Source organism: Emydura macquarii, unplaced genomic scaffold (genome assembly GCF_026122565.2).
Source record: "Emydura macquarii macquarii isolate MOO-44397 ecotype Brisbane River unplaced genomic scaffold, CSIRO-AGI_Emac_v2 contig_3451, whole genome shotgun sequence".
NCBI lineage: Eukaryota > Metazoa > Chordata > Testudines > Chelidae > Emydura > Emydura macquarii.
Genome location: NW_027133588.1, coordinates 586,021 through 605,854, shown reverse-complemented (window position 1 = coordinate 605,854; position 19,834 = coordinate 586,021). Strand labels below are relative to the sequence as shown.

The window sequence follows — 19,834 nt, the reverse complement described above, 5'->3', positions numbered from 1 at the left end:
CCGCCCATGTGAACACGACTGACTTTGCTCTAGGAATTTGCTTCCTCCTGCAAGGGAGAAAGGCTGTAAGGCCTCAAACCAGTTCAGCCAGCGACGCCGCGCCTGGGGCTGGGCTGCAGGAGGGCCCGGTGGTGAGGCAGGCAGAACGTGCAAGCCAGGCACAAAGCAAGAGCCAGTAAGAGACGCCGGCGCACAGGAAATCCCCTGAGAGACCGGGAAAGGGAGCTAGCTGCCAGTGCAGGTTCCCTGCCGGGTGCAGGGCATTGCCTGGGGCCAGAACACGCTCAGAGTCCCAGGCAAGGAAGCCAGAAGATGCAGGCAGCCCTGCCAAGTCAGATGGTGGAACCACAGGAGCATCCAGAGACACCGCTGGGATCCAGACTGCATGGGACGAGCACAGATCAAGGGGTAAAATAGCATTAGAGGCCTGTAAGCCGCACAGGCTCCAGGGGGCTGCTGATTGCACCCATCTAGCACTGTCTAAACCCCGCATGTCCCAGGCCTGTGGGTGCTTCCTCCAACTCCAGGGACTCATTCCCTGCCTAGGACGGCAGGACCAGCTGCTGGAAAGAAATCCCAGTGGCAAGACACGGAGGCAACTTCCCAGCGCTCCGAAGGGAGCACAGTTCCGCCTTCCTGGCGGAGAGACAATCGCAGGAACAGGCGGGTGTGGACAGGGCGCTGGGCGCAGGAGACCCACGCACCCCGCCTAGACGTCCGAACCCACGTGCATTTCCCACTGCGTGAGGAGCACCGTTATCAGGAGTCAGGCACTACAGGTGCCTGCAGACATGCAGCGGCTATAACCACAGCCTCTAGGTAACCATCTGCCAGGCCACACATAAGCCCTGCTGTGCCCAGAGCCCCGGAGACTGAGGGTTTAACCAAAGCCAACACCTCACTGCTTGCTAACTAGGAAATATTGAGTGGAACACGCCCTCCCCGCCCCCCGAACACGCCGCTGAGGGCTGACAGCCTCAAGTGCCGTCAGAAGGAGGAAGTACAGAGATGACTGCTTCCGTTTGCAGCGAATGGGTGTCTGGGGCGATCTAGAGCGCGTACGGCTCTCAGGGCCTCAGCTCTCACTGCGAACCCCCCCCTACATAACTCAACCCTCGGGGACTTCCTCTGCTCCCTGTTCCAGCCACTACTTGCTGCGCCCGGCGCGTGAGCTGGTCTGCGACACACATTCACGGCAGGCGCTGCCGCCACGATGTCTAAAAGCTGCTCTGGACTGACGTCCTCATTAATTGCTCTTGCTAACTGGCACGAGTGCCTCTTCTGGGGAATGAGAGTGTAACGCACCCGCACTCTGCCCCCACCCCGCCCCCAAAGGAGCACTGCTAAATGCAAATCCCACTCCAGGCTGCTCTTGGATTTGGCAGCTATGGGTTAAGCAAGGCTAGGATGTGGGCCCTGGAGTGGTGACCCATGAAAGGGGATGTAGCAGGCAAGTGGGGCAGCATCACAGGGGCACTTTGCCCCACACGCTTGGCACATTAGGCCAGGGCTCAAAAAAACCCACATGCCTTCTCTCCTCGGGCCAGAGGAAAGCCTTTATAGCTGCAAAAAACCCTTCCAATTGTGACCCTATGCTGCATTTGTCTTCCTTAGTCTGCAGATAGAGCCAGTGCCGCTGCAGATGCTCATAGCTTTCCCAAGGAGCCACAGAACAAAGTTAACAAGATTCTGGTCAGTTTCACTGCTATTATTTAGAACCAGAGCAGTGAAAGTGACAGAAATCAGGTCAATTTCCCTCTGCTACTGGGAAAGCCATGAGGGCAGGAACTGATGCTGTTACATTTCTTTGCTGGCTCCCTCCTCTGGTCGGGCAGCCTTAGCCCTCTGGCTTGCAGGTCTTCAATAGGTTTCTCAAGCCCTGTGCTAGGCAGCACTCAAACTATCAGTGCAGCCTTGCCCCAGATCCACCTTCCTGGTACCCACGTCCATCCGGACGCACCACCGGATCTGGGTGGCAATTGATAGGATGGGTCTTGTTCCTAGTTCCACCCCTTCCTGTGGATACTCACGGCATCAGACTGAGTTTGGTTCCGGCTTTCACTCCCTCCCGCTTCTGAACATAGTTGGCAGGGATGATTCCCTCACGGCCCACTTTGTTTTTGGCTTTGTACCAGTTGGGATCCTGGGACGGGAAAGCATAAGTTAGCAGAGCCCGTGCGCCAATGCCACCCACCAGAAGGGGGGAAGTCCTGCCCAGTGAGCTGTCGCCCTCCATCCCACTGAGTAATGCACTGCCACACCGAGATTTACATCTACACAGCACCTTTTATCTTGTGGAATCTTAAAGATATTATGCATGCAGCCACCTCTGGGGTGTTACGTGACAGTTGTTTAACAGCTCACAGTAACGCTACACAACAATTTAGGTCAGGCAGTGAAGATGAGGATAGTGACCAGTTAAAGCTGCATCATTTAAATTTGCAAAATGTTCTCGCCAGAGCTGAAATTTGACCAAAATAACAGGGTTAACAAGCCCCTCCCTCTTGCAAAAAGGAAAGAAAGAAGTGCTTTGGTATCACACTGACTCAGGAAGAGAAGCACCCCAGCATCACTTCCTACAGCACTGTTGGTTTTCCTGGAGGTCCCCCACCCAAGCACTCACCCAGCCGGACCGTTTAGATTCTGATGAGACAAGATCAGAAAGGGCCTTGTGCGCAAGCAGCAAAGCACCCATCCTAGGCGTTGGGAGCAGCGGTGCCGGCTCACTGCATGGTTTAGCTCGTGGCCAGCAGGCGCTGGTACAGACCGTCATCGCTCCAGCCTACATTTCTGAGCTTGTCTACACTTGAAACGTGGCCGCAGCACGGCTGCGCACCAGCGTAGATGCTGCCTACACCGACAGGAGGGGTTCTCCCATCTGTGTAGGTAAACCACCTCCCCGAGAGGTGGTAGCTAGAGCAACGGAACAATTCTTCCATCGACGCAGCGCTGTCTACATCGGGTCAGCTCAACTGCGTTGCTCAGGGGCCTGGCTTTTCGCACCCTTGAGTGACGTCGCCAGGTCGACCTAACTTGTTAGTGTAGACCAGATGTCTGCCTGCCAGAGAGATGCTGGCCGGGGCATAGCTCCGCCCCATGACTATCTCGGCAGCAGTGGGGCAGCAGGCACCTTCCCTCCTGAAAAAGTCCCCGTCAGATTTGCCACCTGACTACCACGACCTGCAGACCAGCCCTCAAGCCCTGGACGCACCCTGATCTCCAGGGGCCACTGCTCAGTTGACAGACTCCCACGCGCCCTGCCTGGGGTGGGTCGAAACGCTACGCCACGGCCCCCTCTAGAGCCAAACGCAGGGCATCTGACAGGTAGCAGCATTGCCTGTGCATGCAGCTGCCGCTGGCAGAGTCTCAGTTTAAACCCACATGACTGCCTCCCTGGGACATGCCTGAGTGACTTACATTTTGGAGAGGTTTAAATAACGCTCACATTAATTAACAAGGCAGCCGGGTTTCCTGTCCCTTCTACTCCCCTGGGGAGAGAATCCAGGCAGGGTTCCTGTGTAATGAGCGTACCCTGGCATGATCGCATCTCTCTGCAGTGGGCCCCCATGTGACTCCAAAGCCAGCAAGGGGCTCTTCCAGTTTTTCATGCTGTGGATCACTCTCTAAGAGGAAGATTCCCTTCCCCTCCTGCTAGTCGGGTCCCCAAAACTTTCCGTCCAGCAGACCACACTCCTCCTCTGCATGTGTCCGACAGGACGGTGGCTGTTCCGCCTCTCCTCCCTAAACAAGCTGAGTACTAGCGCCGCGAGGGCGCCCCAAGATGGGTTGTGGTGCAGAGACATAATCCCACCAGATGCCTTTGGGGTCTCACACCGGTGCGGAGGGAGGGTTACCTTGGTGACAGCGACGATGGTGAGCACGTCTCCTTTGCTGAATGGCAGGTCCTGCTCAGCGGTGCCATGGAAGTTATACTTGGCAATACACTCCGTACCAGATGGCCAGACGGCCTGCCAGAGGGACAGACAGAAACAGGGCCTCAGGCGCTGACCGTACTCAGCTCCCGCCACCAGACGGAGCCAAACCTCGGATACGGCTCTGGACAGGCGGGGTGGAAAGTCTCACAGGCAGGCATGCTAGCGGGGTGTGTGTGTGTGTGTGTGTGCGCACCTGCTGGTTAATACATGCAGCCATACTTAGCTGTGGGTGGGCCCTGGCCCCATCATTTGCCTAGAGAGTTCCCAGGGTCCCTCGGCTACTGGCCAGGAGGTTCATTAGCCAAGACGAGGAGGCTGAAGCAAACATTTTAACTGCACACCTTTCAGAGCCAGGGGAGGTGCCAAGGCAAGGAGACAAAGGGGCCTCTGCTCTTGAGCCTCGTGAGAAACTCAGGGCTTCTGTCCCTGACCCCCAGGACAGAGACCCACTCTGGGGGTGAAAGGTATGCAGGGGAGAGGCACAGGTCCTGATTTAACCCTTTGGCTCCTGACCCCACCGTGCTGGTGCACTAGGGGGATGCAGCACACTGGTGTCAGGTGATTTACACCAGCCTCCAGAAACTAGTGAGCACCCCAGAAAGGAGCAGCCTGCACCTGATCCCCAGACACAGGCCCCGCTAGCCCGAACAGGGCTCCAGTCTTTGCCCGTCTCTCCTCCCACCCCATCCAGGCCTCCTGTCCCAAGCAGAACAGGAGACTCTGGCCTTTCCCTGTCCCCCTCCCCCCAAGCCCAGGCGGCTCTGGCTGTTACCTGCATTCCTGACATCGTCTCCGGAGGGTCTGGGGATCGAATCTCACAAGAGGGACACGTCACTTGGTACCATGAGACCTGGAGAAGTGAATGAGAAATGATGTGCTGAGAACGACCATGATAAGCTAGGTCACACACCCATCCCCACGGGCAGCTCCAGAGAGCCCCGCCCACCCCGGGTCAATCTCATTCTTAAACACACCGAGCAGGGCTTGAAAAATGTTGCCAGACACCTATCAGACCAAGGTGAGGCGGGAGCCGCGGCCCCGGCGAGGTTCCAGGGCAACAGCCTGGCAGAGGCGGCCAGGAAGGCCCTGGTGGCGCTTACACACCCTGCATGGGGGGGACACCTCGTTTGCATCAGCTGCCCAGCAGGTGTCTGATGACTCCAAAGCCCTTCCGCGTTATTAGAAAGAAGAACTCTGCACTCTCTCCCTTCCCCCAGCCATCACACACCCCTCTCCCCACTGCTGTATACACAGCAGCTTTCCGCTCTCCTACCCTGACACTGCCCTCCCCCAACTCTGCTGGTGTGGGGATGGCTATTCTGCCCTTGTTCCATGGCTCCTTCTTCTGTGCTAAGGGCTCTAGGGCCTGTCTCTACCCCTAGGAGCAGCAGCAGAGTGAAACTGACAATTCTTTGCACTGCTTCTCCCAGGCAGGGGACAGCAGCCCTGAAACTGACCAGGCAGGTCAATTACTCTCTTATGCCTCTTGCTGGAAGGCATCAGGACAGCTTCAGACAGTGGCAAAGATGAGGAAGGATTAGTAACTAGGCAAGCTTTAAGTTCTGTAGGACCGGAGGGCTCGTCCCTGCCTCCCCCTCCTCTACACGTGCCAGGAAAGCACCTTGCTCACCACCGGGGAGCAGCTTTCCCAAACAGCTTCCCGCACGGCCGCCACACCAGGGGAGGCAAGGGCAGAAACCGTAGCTGCGTGCGCACAGCCGAAGTCTTGGAAGCCAGCCACTAGCACCAAGGCCTGCACCCCCCCCCCCAGTCTCCACGCTGCTGGGTGGCAGGAGCTGCGATGCTGTGACTCCCCGAAGGCCCCGACCGGGTGTGATTTGACAGAACAAACAGGAAGTGGTTGGGGGGAGGCGGGGGAGGCTGCTAAGCGCCATTCAAAAAGGCAGAGGGCCAATCCGCACCCAAGTGAGCTGGGCCTTGTGAGCTGGGCCTTGTGAGCTCGCCGTGAAACAAACCGGGTTCCTTTCCGGTGCACAAGCAGCCTGTGGGGGGTAAGGGGGGTTCTCCCCCCTCCCCAGGTATCAGGACACTGCAGGGAGACAGACACGATAGGGCATCATGCACTTTTCACTGCCCCTTCACCCCTCCCCCGGATCTAGGTCTCAGCCAGGCCGGAGAGGGGTGTGTGCCTGTGTGAATTTGGCTCCATCCGTTCTCAGCTGCTTCAAGTCTGGGGAAAGGAGAAGTGGTTTCAGTCCCCAACCTGCAGCGGAGGAGGCGCAGACAAGACCAGCTTCCACGGTGGCTGGGGGAGGGTGGGGGTGGCCTCAGCTCAGCTTAACCCGATTCCCATTCAGCTCTTTGGCCAATGAGACAAACAGCTATCCCCAGCTGGCGGGAAGCCTCCTCCGGCTCCCCGCAGTATTGCTCCAGTAGGTCACTGTGCGAGAGCCTAGATACCGTGGTGATGGGCACATTAAGACTGGCAAGGGATGCCAAAGGAGTGTGTATGTCAGCAGGCCAGAGACAAACATGGGGGAAGCTGCCATATGAAAGGAGCGAGTCTTCTCCGGCTTCCCAGGGTTTTTTGTGGCGGGGGGGAGGGGAGGAGGGCAAAAGGAGGCGATGGGAGAAAATGGCTTCATTTTAGGGCGGGGATTGTATCTGAGCTTGAGTGGCTCTGGATCTACTTCATGAGTTAGACTGGAAGCCCATGAATTTAGACTAAGCCTGAAAGATCCCCCCCCCCACATACGTATGGATTCCCGTATGAGAGAGAGAGATTCCTCCCCAAACCTGGGCAAAATTCAATGATCCGGGTGCACCCAGACCCCCCGACTAGGAGAGGGCTAGAGCTCACACTTTAGGACAGGTCAGGACACCCACCGAGGGGACCCCACTTACCCACTCACAAGGGTCATAGTCACTGATCTGTAGCTATTAAGGCTAAAGGGATGATCATGATCATCATCATCCTGCATAGCACAGGCCAGGGATCTTGCCTCGTCGTTTCTGCACCAAGCCCATAGCTTCGCCATGTCTGTAGGAGCCAACAATCCAGTTCCCAGCCCGCCCCCCTCTGCGCTGTGGTCAGCAGCATTCCCAGCTTGTCCACACCGCACTGTGCCCACACCGCACTCCAGCCCCTGCTTGAGCGTCCACCCTGCACCGGAAGCCTGGGTTTACAATGGCTGGACCCAGGTCTCATGGCCGTGCTAACACGTCCGTATTGCGCTACACAGACCTTCTGACTTGGGTCTGCAGCGTGATCTGCCTCCCCACTGCACAATGAGAGGGCTTGGACCTGAGTCACAGCGGGACTCAAGCATGGACCCCCCCCGCCGGGTCCTAGGACCCAAGTGCCGTGCACTAGCTGACCTGTCAGAAAGATGCCTGTGTAGACGGTGGCAGGGCTTGGCCTCAAACCCGAATCTGAGGCCAGGTTTGCGATGCAGTGTAGACAAACCCTTAATGTAACAAGGTCACTGCCATGGGAAGACCCCACTTTTTACAGACATGACCCCCCGTTTGGGAGGTAATTCTGCAGGTTGCTAGGTGGGACGTGATCGCCAGGTGCAAAGAGCAGGTAGTTCTTATGTTGCCAGGCCAGGTCCGTCCCCACCAGCCCCATCTCCTGCTTCCTGGTGGTAACGGATGCCTGGGTTCCCCCGAAGGAACGACGGGCCCGTGCCCACACACAAAACGATCGTTACAAAGGGCAGCCAGTCCTCTGTGTCACAAGTCGTGCAGCTGCTGATTAGCATCAAGCAGCCCTCCCCTGGGTTTCAATCCTTCAGAAGCAAAAGGCTGACTCTACCTTCCAAGGGAAGAGGGAAGGAACCAAGGCTGGATCCCACCCCCTTCTCCCTGCTCATGGCTCCAGGAAAGTTATCACGGCAGGGAGCAGACAGGGCAGGGCAGTTCTGGGGACCTTTCTCCCCAATCCCCACCCCAGTTATCTCCAAGGTGGAGGGCCTGTTGGGGCATTACTGGGGTGAAGCAGCCTAGATACAGGTCTTCATGCTGTTTGCCAGTCCCGTTACTTCACGGGTGTGTGGGTGGCTGAGTGATCATCACTTATGTAGCCTTAAAGCGTCACCCAGGCATTAAATTAAGCCCCACCGCTCCTGTGAGGCAAAGACGCATTGTTCACAAGGGGAAACCGAGGCCCAGAGCAGGAGCCCTGCTCACATCTGCGCAGTGAGGCAGCGGCGGAGTCGGGCTTGGAACGCAGAAGCTCCCCCTTCCTTACCCGAGCCACTAGGTTACAAACGCCCCGTGGGCCACGTCACGCGCCGATCCACTAAGCTGGAATGCAGGCACAGCTCCCCGTGCACGGCCCACAGCACAAATCAGGCACCTGCAAACCTGCACACACACACGGGCTATTCACTGGCTAGGGGCTCAGCTGACGCACGTCCCTGTGCAGGCAAGGGGCACAGACAGCTGCTAAACCGTGCAAAACCGGAGACCAGAAAAGAGACGTTTCCCTGCTCCAGATGGGGCACCCAGAGCGGTCGAGACTGGCTGAGGTTCAGTAGCAGTTGGGAAGCCTGGGACAGGGAGGGCTGACATTAGAACGAGGGAGGTGGAGGGGACAGGCAGGCGGTGGGGGGGGGGTGAGGGGGGGGGGGTGAGAACCACCTTAGGCCCATGGCCCTTTATTGCCGGCCTGTTCTGGTTTTCATTAGCATTTGCAGAGGACGTATTGTTCCAAGCGATCCCTCCCCCTGTTCACCAATTCACAGAGCCACAGATGAGGTGACCCCCTTCCCTCCCCTTCCTTTCCACTGTCACACTACAGCAGCAGCTAGGGACTCCCCAACGGAGAGCAGGGCCCCCTGGTGCCAGGCACTGTACTGACACACAGGAAGAGAGCGGTAGAAAGGGGAAGTGGCCTCCCCACACAGCTCAGTGCTAGAGCCCTGGTGTCCTGAGCAACAGAGCAGTGTCCCATCCACTGGCCTAATGCAGGATAAAACCCAGGAGTCCTGACTCCCAAATCCCATCCCCCACCCCGCTGGTGCTCTAACCACTAGATCCCACTTCCCTCATGAAGCCAGGAACAGAACCCAGGAGCCCTGACTCCAAAGTCCACTCGGCTCTAACCACTAGACCGTGCTGCCTCCATGCAATGTCAAACATGTTTCCTGTGCTCCCTCTCACCGCTGCCGCCTACCAGGGCTGTATGTCTATCCTAACATCTCTGCTCCGCAGGTCCCAAACTCCAGGGTCACCATTTCGCTTGATCGGGGGGAAAAAAATGGATTTTGGAGGCATTTGCTTCGCAAATGCAGTGACTGCTTCTGCCTCTCCCTGATGTACACTCTGTTTTCTAGCACCCAGAATGTTGTTCTTGTTTACGGCTCAGCCCCTTTGGGAAGCACGGAGGTTTCAGCAAGAGCATCAGCGATCATGCTTCACGGTGAAAGCCAGAGGAAGGAATACCGTAAGGTGCGGCTCCCTTGGGGAGAACTGCGATTCTGCAAGCATCATATAGCAACAGCGCTAAGGAGGTGGGGCTGGAGTCCGCTAACAGCCAGCAAAGATGGGAAAAGGAAAGAATAGGCAACTTGAAACAGAGTTTAGAAGAGGCACGACATCCCTTATTGTTCTGTTAGATGTGGAAGAGACAGGAGAATGATAGACCAGTGCTTAGAACCCCAGCCTAGGAGACACCTCATTTCACTGCTCTGCCAGACTTCTTGGGGGACCTTGGGAAAATCCCTTAGCTTCTCTGACCCTCAGTTCCCCAGCTGTACAATGGCCCTAGCCCACGGGATGTTGCGGGGACAAACACTTTACAGTTTGAGAGGCGCTCAGATAAGTATTAAGATAAAGTGTAACAGGGCTTTGAAGTCTCTGAAAAAGAACATACTCCCCTGCCTGTTCTCCAGCCCCAGAGGAAGCATGAAGTTAGGTGGAATTCAAGTTCACCATTCCAGTGTTTCACAATCACACCGTTTGTTTGGCATCTAAGCAAGAGTGGGACAAGGTGCTTTTCATACCTTAACAAGGAATTTTCACCAAAGCAAAATTTTGGCTAATCAATCTTTCATTTATTAAAGCTTTTCTAAAACCCCGGAGATTGCTTTTTTTTTTTTTTTTTTTTAAAACCCATGACTGGCCACTGGAAAAGTTCACTGTCCTAAAAACACATGTGCTGATTCAGACAATCTTTTTAGTCCTGACCGGTCACAATTATTAAATGTATTTATGTGTATGGTGGTAGCAGCTTGAGGGCCATATCAGACCTAGATTCGATGGGGTGAGACACTGTACAAACATTTTGCAAGAGACGGTTCCTGCCCCGAAGAGCTTACAATGCAAAGAGACATCACAGACAAACAGCGGGAGAAAAGCATTCTCCTCGTTTCCCAGATGGGGAACTGAAGCAGAGAGAGATGAAAATATTAAGCCTTTAAAACCTGGGCATTACCTTAACTGAAAACGCCATTTTGGGATTCTAGGGTGGTTTTCTCTCTAACCACATAGCTTGGCATCTTCGAAGTGCCAGCCCCACAAACTTGACTTGGGATCTGAGAGTCAGGCTGGCGTCTTTCAGGCTCACGCATCACCAAAGATCCAGATTCTACAACTGGCATTTAGTGAACAATTTTGCAGCCGAGACAACAAAATCCAGAATTCTGCAACAGAAAAGAATTCTGGAGCCAGCACAGAAGCCGGCTCCTTCTCCCACTGCTGTGTCCGCTCTACACTCAGCACCAAAGTCAGCAACGAGAGGTGACTCTGACTTGCACAGAGAGCCGATCTTCGGAGTGAAAAATAAAGGGAGACAATTCTACTTTTAAAATCACATCCTCCCAGCTGCCATCTTGCTTCACCAGCTCCCACTTCAAGTCCATCCTGATTTTGGCAACCAGTATCTCATGACTGCTTAGTTAGAGATTGGCACTTCATACCATTTGAAAGATACGAATCCCAGCTGCTTCCAGATGGTATAAAAACACTAGTTTCTAGCACTCTCTGTTCTCTAGATAATGGCCCTTAAATTCAAACTGGAACCGAACTGGTGGAAAGACGAGAGACAAGAAGATAACTCTCAAAACATTTAAGATCTCACTATTCCAAGGGCTGGTGATGACTATTCTGTCCTACTGAAAAGCTAAGAATTGCAGATTTTCAATGCTGTATGGCATTTTTTTCCAGCTCTGGGCAGGGGATGGGAGGATTCATTAGGTATCAGAGCTTCAAGTGCCACTGGTCCCGCAGAGTAACTGTGCTATTTGGAACCAACCCAGGACCTTTCATAGCAAGTCCCAGAACTCAGAGCCCCATCACCGCAAAAACGGATCATTAACAACAAAAACCAAACCAATATGAAATAAAAATAGAGTTTGCTTGATCCCTACACGGTCTGCCAAATGGGGCTAAACCCGCCTTTCTCGCATCCTTTGTCTTGTCTATTTGGATTGCAAGCTCATCAAGGCAAGGCCTGTCTCTTACTTGATGTCTGTACAGCACCCAGCCTCACTGGGGCCCTGATCTCGGTCACAGCCCCTCAGTGCTACAGTGATAAGTCATCGTCGTCAACCCAAATCCTGCAGCCCCCAGCTAGTGTGCAGAACCTGGGAGAGTGACACCGGCCAGCTGGATGTCTCTGCTTGAGATGACCAGTGTAAGTGACGAACTGTCCATTACATTTTTAAAAACCTTCCGTTTTGATCAACTCAGGCACTGCTGCTGACCGAACCCATGAGGTTTTTAGGTCTGGTTTTACACCCAACAGCGAGACTTTACGAACATTTCAGAGCCTTTTTGCTTTCGGTTCAGGCAACGCCAACGGCTCTGGTTTAACCTTTAACGAGTCAGGCTAATGCTGAGGGGCCAGATCCACAGGCGGGGTAAACGGGGAGCTAAGCTTACTTACACGAGTTGAGAATATGGCCCCCAGCGTTTAACACCCTGCGGGCTAATCCCTTTCCAAAATTTGGAGGCAACCACTGGAGGACGCAGAACGGGGGCGGAAGGACTGACAGAGCCCCATCTGCCCATGCTCCAGACAGAGCTACCTCCATCGGGCCACTCACCAGCAGGGTTGGAAGCTGCTTCCCTCAAGAACAGGGACCCAAAGCACAGAGGAAGCACTGCACGGCGTCCCTGGCTCTGTGCTGGCAGCAGAGGCGGACAAGGAAGACAAGCACAACGTAGGTGGCTAACGGCTAGGAGTGCTGCGGTGGGCTTCAGCCTCTAAAGGCGTGTGTCCAAGGGGAAGCAAGTTCACAGGTGGGATGGAAGCAGGGCAGCGGAGGTTGTAGAGATCACAGGGGAAGGTAACCCAAACACACACAGCTCAGGGGTTCACGCTACAGCCGGTGGAAGTGAAAGCTGGCAGGGGGCCGGTGGGAGCATGGGGGAGGAAGTTGGGGGGGGGAGGAGACATCTTTTCAGGGTATGGGAACTGGGAGAAGGGGCCTGCAGACAGGTCTCTTGGCACAGAGCAGGTGCGCGCTCCGCCATTGGAAGAGAGCGCACACACGCCTGCGCCCTCCCACGCCAGCATCGCTACAGTCAGCTCAAGCCGCATTCGTGAGGCCATTTTTTCAACACTTGATCCTTTTCTTCTCTCAGCTCAAACCATTTGTTGCCAAGGCCCCAAGTGAAGGCCCACAGGGAGGGGGTGAATATCACCACCCAGCTCTTCTATCGCGCTTGTCGTCCGTAGATCTCAAAGCACATCACAGAAGAGGTCAGCCTCATTGCACAGGCAGGGAAACTGAGGCACAGGGCACTGAAGCGATTTGCTCAAGATTACGCAGCAGGGCCAAAGGCAGAGCCGGAAACAAAACCCAGGTCTCCTGCGTTCCAATCCAGCTCTCTATCCACTAGGCCACACTGCCATAACTGGAGCGAGTGTCTCATGCTCTACTGACTGAGCTCACCAGCTGGAAACTGGAAAAGGCCACGTTCAACAAAGCCCAAGCAGCGGTTTCTTCTGCGCTCTACCCACACGTACGACACACCCTCACGTGCCAGGGGTTCACCATTACAGTCGGGGAAACCCCCAGCGTTCTATCTGCTGGCTTTGGGGCGTTTCCCATTCCACCCCCAGAACAGCATATTATCAGTATTTCCCTGCCTTGAAGTTATATAGCATTAAGGTTGCCTGAGAGTTTCCATTATAAACCCCCTTTCTCAGTCACTCGGAACCAATCTGAATTCTCATCTTTCATGCTGAAATTTTCCAGGTCTGGTCTCTGGCTGAGGGGGTAGCGATCTTGGGAAGTTTGAGATCTAGGTGAGTTGGGTTGAGAATGGGACATCTCAGTAACAGTGCGAGTAATTAATCGTTGGAGCAAATTGGTAAATGTGTAGCAGTGAGATGCTGGAACAGTTCGCCACGGGTCGTGGGGGATTTGCCATCGCTGACCATTTTTAAATCAAGTTTGGATGTTCTGCTAAAAGATCTGCTCTAGGAATTATCAGGGGACAGGTCTCCGGCCTGTGTCATACGGGAGGTCAGGCTATCACAATGGCCCCTTCTGGCCTTGGAATCTGTGACTATAAATCTTGCCGTGTCTCAGCTTACTGGCACCCTCCTCCCTCTGCTAAATGACTTAACCTGAAGCCAGTCGGGGCTCCGCTGTCATGAAAGCCCAGTGCAGGATTTCTGTGTAATTGGAACGCGCTCCCCAGGGCGGTTCAGTTAGTTCTGACGTGCGGGGGAGATGAGATTGATGTTAATGACAGAACCATATGGCCCATTAGAACAAAGGGAGGCAATCCTGCCCCCTCCCTGGGGAAGGGCTCAGCCACCGCTCAGCCTCAGAGCGAGCTGGGAGCTCACACACCACGGCACTGGGGATTAGGGTTAGGATCGCCCATCGCCCAGCAAGCGGCACCATTTGTCAACAGGCAGCTTGGGGGTGGGGTGGGGTGGGGCGGGGCAGGGGATTGGAAACCAATTCCTCCCCCCCTGTCCAGCCACATTACCACCACCCTCCCAGCGCCCTTCCATTCCCTGCAGCACGGGAGAATCTCATGCCATTGGTGGCTGCACTGGTAAAATGAGCAACTGCCCCCTGCTGGCAGCAGCCAGAACTACAGCCTCTCTCTCACACCGGCTCACACCATTGTCCACGCAGCACGGGGGGGGGAAGACACCACTTCTTTCCAGCCTCCTGTCTGCCCCAAGAACTAAATATGGAAACAGAACCCACCCCTGATCAAGACAGCTCCGGTGGTCCCCCTGCATCACTAGACTATCTCGTCCTGATCCGTGCGCCATTGGCCTCCCACTCGAGAGATCACTCCTGGCTGGCACTGGGAATTCTTTGCACTCTGGGCTCACTTTGCCCAAGGGTATCCTCCCAGTTTCACACACTGGTGCACGTGCATCTGTGAGTGGAGAAGCAGCAGGTGCTCTTAGAGAATGTTCAATATACTAGGAAAGAAAAGACCGGCCAGACCAGAGGGGAGAGGATTTTCCCTAGTAGCCCCAAAAGCAAAGATGGCCCAGTGATTTGGGCTGGGGCAAGCACTCTGGCCACATGGCCATCAGAAACCCAAGCAGGGGGCTGAGATTATAACGGGGTGCATGTGAGTAAGAGCAGGGCTGGCCCTAGACCAAATGGCGCCCCAGGCGAGAAGCGCGTTTAAGCGCTTCCTCCCCTGCATTTGTTAAACTTTTGAATACCTTATTTTTTATTGCATTTGTAGCCCATTTCACAACTTCGATGCACGATTGGCACGCATGATTTATGCCTGTCATGTAAGATGATACATTTGCATGCAAGGATCTGTAAATCTGTATTTATTCATGCCACGCCATGTATAAGCAAATAAAAAAAATCATTTCCTCTAAGCTTATAGAAACTATACGGGCTTCCATCATTTACGCTTCGCTCCTCAATTTCTTCTGCACTGGGACAATCGCTGCTGCCTAAAGCCTGGTCTATGTTGTGTTGTTCAAGATATTTTCCCATCAGGTTTGCCCCTTGCAACTGAGCTTTTCACTTCCTGGACTGAGCTCCTGAAGGCTTCTTCAGGGGCATCTTTTATTTTCTACAGGGGAAACCAGACAGTATTAGAGAGAGCAAAAGCCTCTGTTCCACAGTCTTCGAAAGTCATCAAACATTGCCTGTTAAGCACAGCAAAAGAAGTAACAGTGTTTCTTTTACATTGTTGCCTAGATAGTGGTTCGATAAACACATCTGGCGTCGCATTAAATATGTCCTTTATTAGTCGCTACACACACTCCTCGTGCTGAAACACAAATACACTTTCACAATTAGACAACGAAACCAGGTTCACAACATCGCAGCTGGGCTCTCACTTCACTGCAGTTTGTTCTTATCTCTCACCGACTGACTGGTGATGCCCCGTCCCTTATATAATTGTGAGGGCCTGGCTGACAACAATCTAGGAGGTTGAATCCACAGATGGGATCCCTGAAACATGTTACTTCAAACATTCGATTTTCCCTTTTGTTGCTAACAACTAAAACCACCCCTTGTGCCTGGCACCCCCTGAGCCCGGCCCAGCAGTCGCCTGGATGGCCTGGCCCTAAATCTGGCCCTGTGTGAAAGAGAGGTATGGGGATCTCTTACTGAGATTTCTTCAACGCAGAACTCGGGGAGACTCAGCAGGTACGGGAGAGGCCACGCAAACTGATTGTTCCTCTATGGGTCCTTCTCCCAGACTTAAACTCTGGCTCCATGCCCTGGGAAGCCCACCTGGCCCTTCACCCGTCCCCATGGGGACCTGCAAAGCCCAGCAGACAGAAGAATACCGAGACCCCGGCTTGCTGGGTGTCAACTTGGTAGGTAGGGGTTGAAACCAAACAGCTTGGGGGACCAGCCAATTTGGGATCCCCTCCCTCGCCCCCAGAGATCTACAGACACGAGAGATTCTACAGCTTCCGTGACGCTGCCCTGGGAACCAACGTCATCTAGAAAAGCACCCTGCAGCCTGGCTGGGGCGAGGCCGAGGGGACTGTGACGTCAGCCGTGGTCTGGCAAGCCTGAGCCTGATGTCTGCCAAATACAGAGGGTGAAAAATCTGCTCCTCGTTATGGAAGAAACAGCTGCAGAAACTAGGGGGGGGCAGAAAGGGGGATGCTTCTCCATCAGGGGAGGAGACAACTCCCTATAACCCCTCCTCCAAAGTCTACACCCACACCTCCCTTCCTTACACAAGAAATGGCCAGTCTCCTGCCTCTCCCCGCCCGCCACCACTGCAGCAAAGCGGTGTCTCACGGAGGATCTAAAATTCTTTCATAAAGATTCAATAAACCGAACCTGAGACTGCCGCAGGAAGCAGGTGGGCTACAACGGATCCATGTCATTACCCCCCTCTGGTAACTGAGTCACACAGAGACACATGGCTTGCCCGATGGACATCCTCCACGAGACCCAATGCACCACTGGAGAGAGAACCCAGGCGCCCCGACTCCCGGCTCCCAAAGGCAGAGCAAGAACACAGTCCCTCCCTCTGATGTGGGTTCCCCAGGCACCACTGCTTCACGTTCAGAATACCTAGCCCCGGTGATCCTCCTCTTTGGCCTGGGGCCTCCGGAGGCAAGCCCAGGGACGCTGGGACTTGAGGCTGAAGCTAGAGGTGCAGCTGTGCGAGAAGCGAGGGGGAAGGCTCAATGCAGACTCAATGGTTTCAAATCCCCTCTCCACCGGTATCTCCTGAGACGGGGACAGGGATCTTTGCGGCTCCCGTTTTAGCCCCTCGCTAGGTGCTTATCTGGCCCCCCCATCACTGTAGTATCGGAGCACCTCGGATCTTTGAGGGGTTCCCCCTCACACAGCCCTGGGAAGCAGGGCACTGCTTTTAACCCCGTTGTACAGAAGGGGAGATCTGAGCTGCAGGAAACCATTATGCTGGTTCATCTCGAGCTCCCCACACGGGCTGCTGGGGCCTGGGGAAAACGTCCCCTTCTCTCCTCCGCCCGTGTGTAGCCAATCGCACCGGTCCTCCTTGGGCATCTCTGAATCCAGAGGGTAGATCAAGCTTGCCCTGCCATTGGCTGAAGGCCACCGGATCGGAAGGCACAATATACCGCTTCCCAGCTGCTTCTCCCCTTCCCACCCACCAGACCCAGCTCCCTGCCCCCAGCGGCTATCCTCTGCAGCACGCCTGCCGCTCACCAAGGGGAGGTCCCCCGTCACGGTCAAGCTCGAACATGCTATAAATAAATGTGGTGCTAGAAGGCATTGCTCATCCCCCAGACAGCTGGGAGGAGAGCTCCCAGCACGGCAGGTGCACAGCCGAGCCACTGGCATCTCAAGTGTGTGGAGCCACCGGGCTTCCTGGGTGACACGGGACGTGCCCAGAAAGGCGGCTTCATGCGCGGGAGATGAGGTGATGGCAGTTAGCAACAGATGGGGTTTCACTTCATGCAATGCCCGGCCCCTCCCTGGACGCATGCTGTATTCTGCTGCACCGAGCCAGCGCACAGCTAAGGAAGAGGGGCCGCTGTGCAGGGAGACGAAAGAGACTACCCTGCCCATCATGCAACAGACCGGGACTCCTCGCCTGGGAGGATTTCCCCCCCAAGCCAGGCTAAGCGGGCAGCACTTCAGAGGGTCTCGTCTCTGCACGGCCGCATCCGGCTGAGAGAGGCCCTGCACCGGGCCAAGTCCCCTTCCGCGTGGGACGTGTAACAATCCTCGCTCTGTTCTTGCCGGCTTGACCTCCGGAGACGCATGAGGTCATTGGCCAAAGCATCAAACGAGCCTTTCTCGCTCAGCCCCACGTGGTCAGGGCGGGCGAAGCGTGGGTGCCGAGCGGCAGACGGACAGACTCGACGCAGACAAGCGCCCTGGAGCAGGGAGGAAGGGAAGTCGGCCCCTCTCTGAAATCTCTGTCCCGGGCTACCACTGGCACAGGAATCAAGAGTTTTAAGGATCGACTTTACACGAACCCTGCTCATTAACGACACACACACGCCCCTCGCTGTTGCATATTTCCGAAGCACTTAAAGGCAGCGGCTTTGAAATGCTAGGCTCCAGGATTCACGCCAACTCCCACAGCATGCCAGGCACTTTGCCACGAAGAGGGACAGGCAGGCGGCCTGCCGGGAGCTCGCAGGCTGAGCCTGATTTGCAAGTGCAAACATAGGCATTTTAAGCAAAAAGAACCCTCAACATTTGCTTGCGCTCGGATCTTCCTGGAAAGCAGCACAGGAATCAGCCTCTGGACCCAGGGGCAAAGCTCTCTGGGGCATCCCCACAGCTAGCTAGGCACAGCAACGGGCAGGACAGACGGCGGGGAGGCAGTGGTTAGGGCACTGGACCAGGAGTTCTAGACCCAGCTCTGCCACTGTCTTGCTGGTGAGTCGCTCCTCTCTGTGCGTCTCTTGTCCCGGTCACCCTTTGTCGAGGTATGTCTACACTTAAAATGCTGCTGCGTTGCCGTTGCATTTCAGTGTAAACGCTACTGGCACTGACTTCTCCCGTCAGCACAGGTGATCCAACACCCTGAGAGGTGGTAGTTAGGATGACGGAAGAATTTTTCCATCCACCTGGCGTTGTCTGCACCAGGGGGTTAGATCGGCAGAGCTTTGTCTCTCGGGGTGCAGATTTTCCACACCCCTGAGCCGCGTAGCTATGCTGAGGTAAGTTCCTAGTGCAGACCGCCACGCTTTGGGCCAGAGACTGATTGTCACTATACGCCGCGTCTAACACAACAGTGCCTGATCTCAGGTGGGGCCTCTCAGGAATACATGGAATACACATACCAATGGTGCTGTGGAAGGAGGCGAGAACAGGGGAAGAATATCTAAAACTCCTCCTGGGACAGCCAGGTGGAAGGAATATTAGACCTTTTTGGGTTCTGAACTCTGCAACACTGATCTCACAGTGATAGGTGCAACCTACAAACCCAGACAGAGAGAATCTGCACCCCCCACTCCTCGGGTTTGCCTGCACTAAACACTTGTCTGGTCAGCTCTGCACGTCTAGACCAAACCCGGTCTTTAGACGAACACCTGTCAGGGATGGTCTAGATCCAGCCTCTAGGTACACTTGGCCCTGTCTCAGCACAAGAGGCTGGCTTAGATGGCCTCTCAAGGTCTCCGCCAGCCCTATATTTCCATGAGTCTTTGAGTCTATGGCCATCAGCTTCAGTGCGCACACCCAGCAAGGTACTGCTGCATGGCCACTAGCAACACTTAGCCTCCGGGGAGGGAGGGAACAAACCCGTCACCCTGAAACAAGATGCCATTAATCCAGAGAAAGGCGGTGAGAAGAAAGGCCCACCCGGGCCACAACGTCTCCCTAGACAACCAGCAGCACCGAAGGGACAGCCAGAGAGAAGCCAGCTGCTGAGTGCTGCTAATCAGAGAGGAAGAGGAAGGTTCCAGACAAGTAAGGCAGAGAGGGAAGGTTGCAAGGGGGCACCCGCTATCATCTCAGGCATGTCACCTCCGCTCTGTGAGTCAGCTTCCCCCATCTGTAAAACAGACAATTCCGCAAGCCACTTTGAGATCTAGGGACGAAGGCGGCTCCACAGGTGCCACGCAGAGTTATTCTCCGAACTGGACCTCCCAGCCTTTATGGGAGCCCCCTTCTCTCCCCGCCACTGCGTCTTTCATTCCAATGGGGCTCTCGCTCCAGGCTAGAACCACGCCGAGGAGCGCCACCCTCTGACTTGCTAAGATCATTGGTGCAACAGCATGCAAAAGCCAGGCTCCTTTTCCAAGTGCATTACTTGCACCCAGCGTCCCCGGCACTGTGCTATCATGGAACAACCTGCCCAAGGGGCAGGATTAAGACAGGTGCTTTAACCGCTCTTTGCCCTCCCACCCCTCCTTCATCAGCAGCTCTCCAAACTCTGTTAGGGATATTCACTACAGGCTCATGCACACAGGGATCTGGCTACAGGAGAACGCTTTGTGAGCTGAGTAATTATTCCAAAACAGAGCGTCCACTGAGGAAGTTATTCCCCTATAGCTAGAGAGTTAGTGA

The 19,834-nt window shown here is 55.0% G+C and overlaps 1 protein-coding gene across 3 annotated transcripts in view; it reads right to left on the bottom strand.

The window, feature by feature from the left end:
• Nucleotides 1–19,834, bottom strand: part of CSK (C-terminal Src kinase) — a 58,279-nt gene that overhangs the window by 10,418 nt on the left and 28,027 nt on the right. For all 3 annotated transcript variants that reach the window (XM_067534617.1, XM_067534618.1, XM_067534619.1), the window contains 3 exons: nucleotides 4,708–4,785; nucleotides 3,855–3,968; nucleotides 2,031–2,143 (listed from right to left, as the gene is read on the bottom strand). In XM_067534617.1, coding sequence (XP_067390718.1) covers nucleotides 2,031–2,143; nucleotides 3,855–3,968; nucleotides 4,708–4,722 — 242 coding nt within the window. In that variant the 5' untranslated portion in view covers nucleotides 4,723–4,785. The remainder of the gene's footprint in view (nucleotides 1–2,030; nucleotides 2,144–3,854; nucleotides 3,969–4,707; nucleotides 4,786–19,834) is intronic.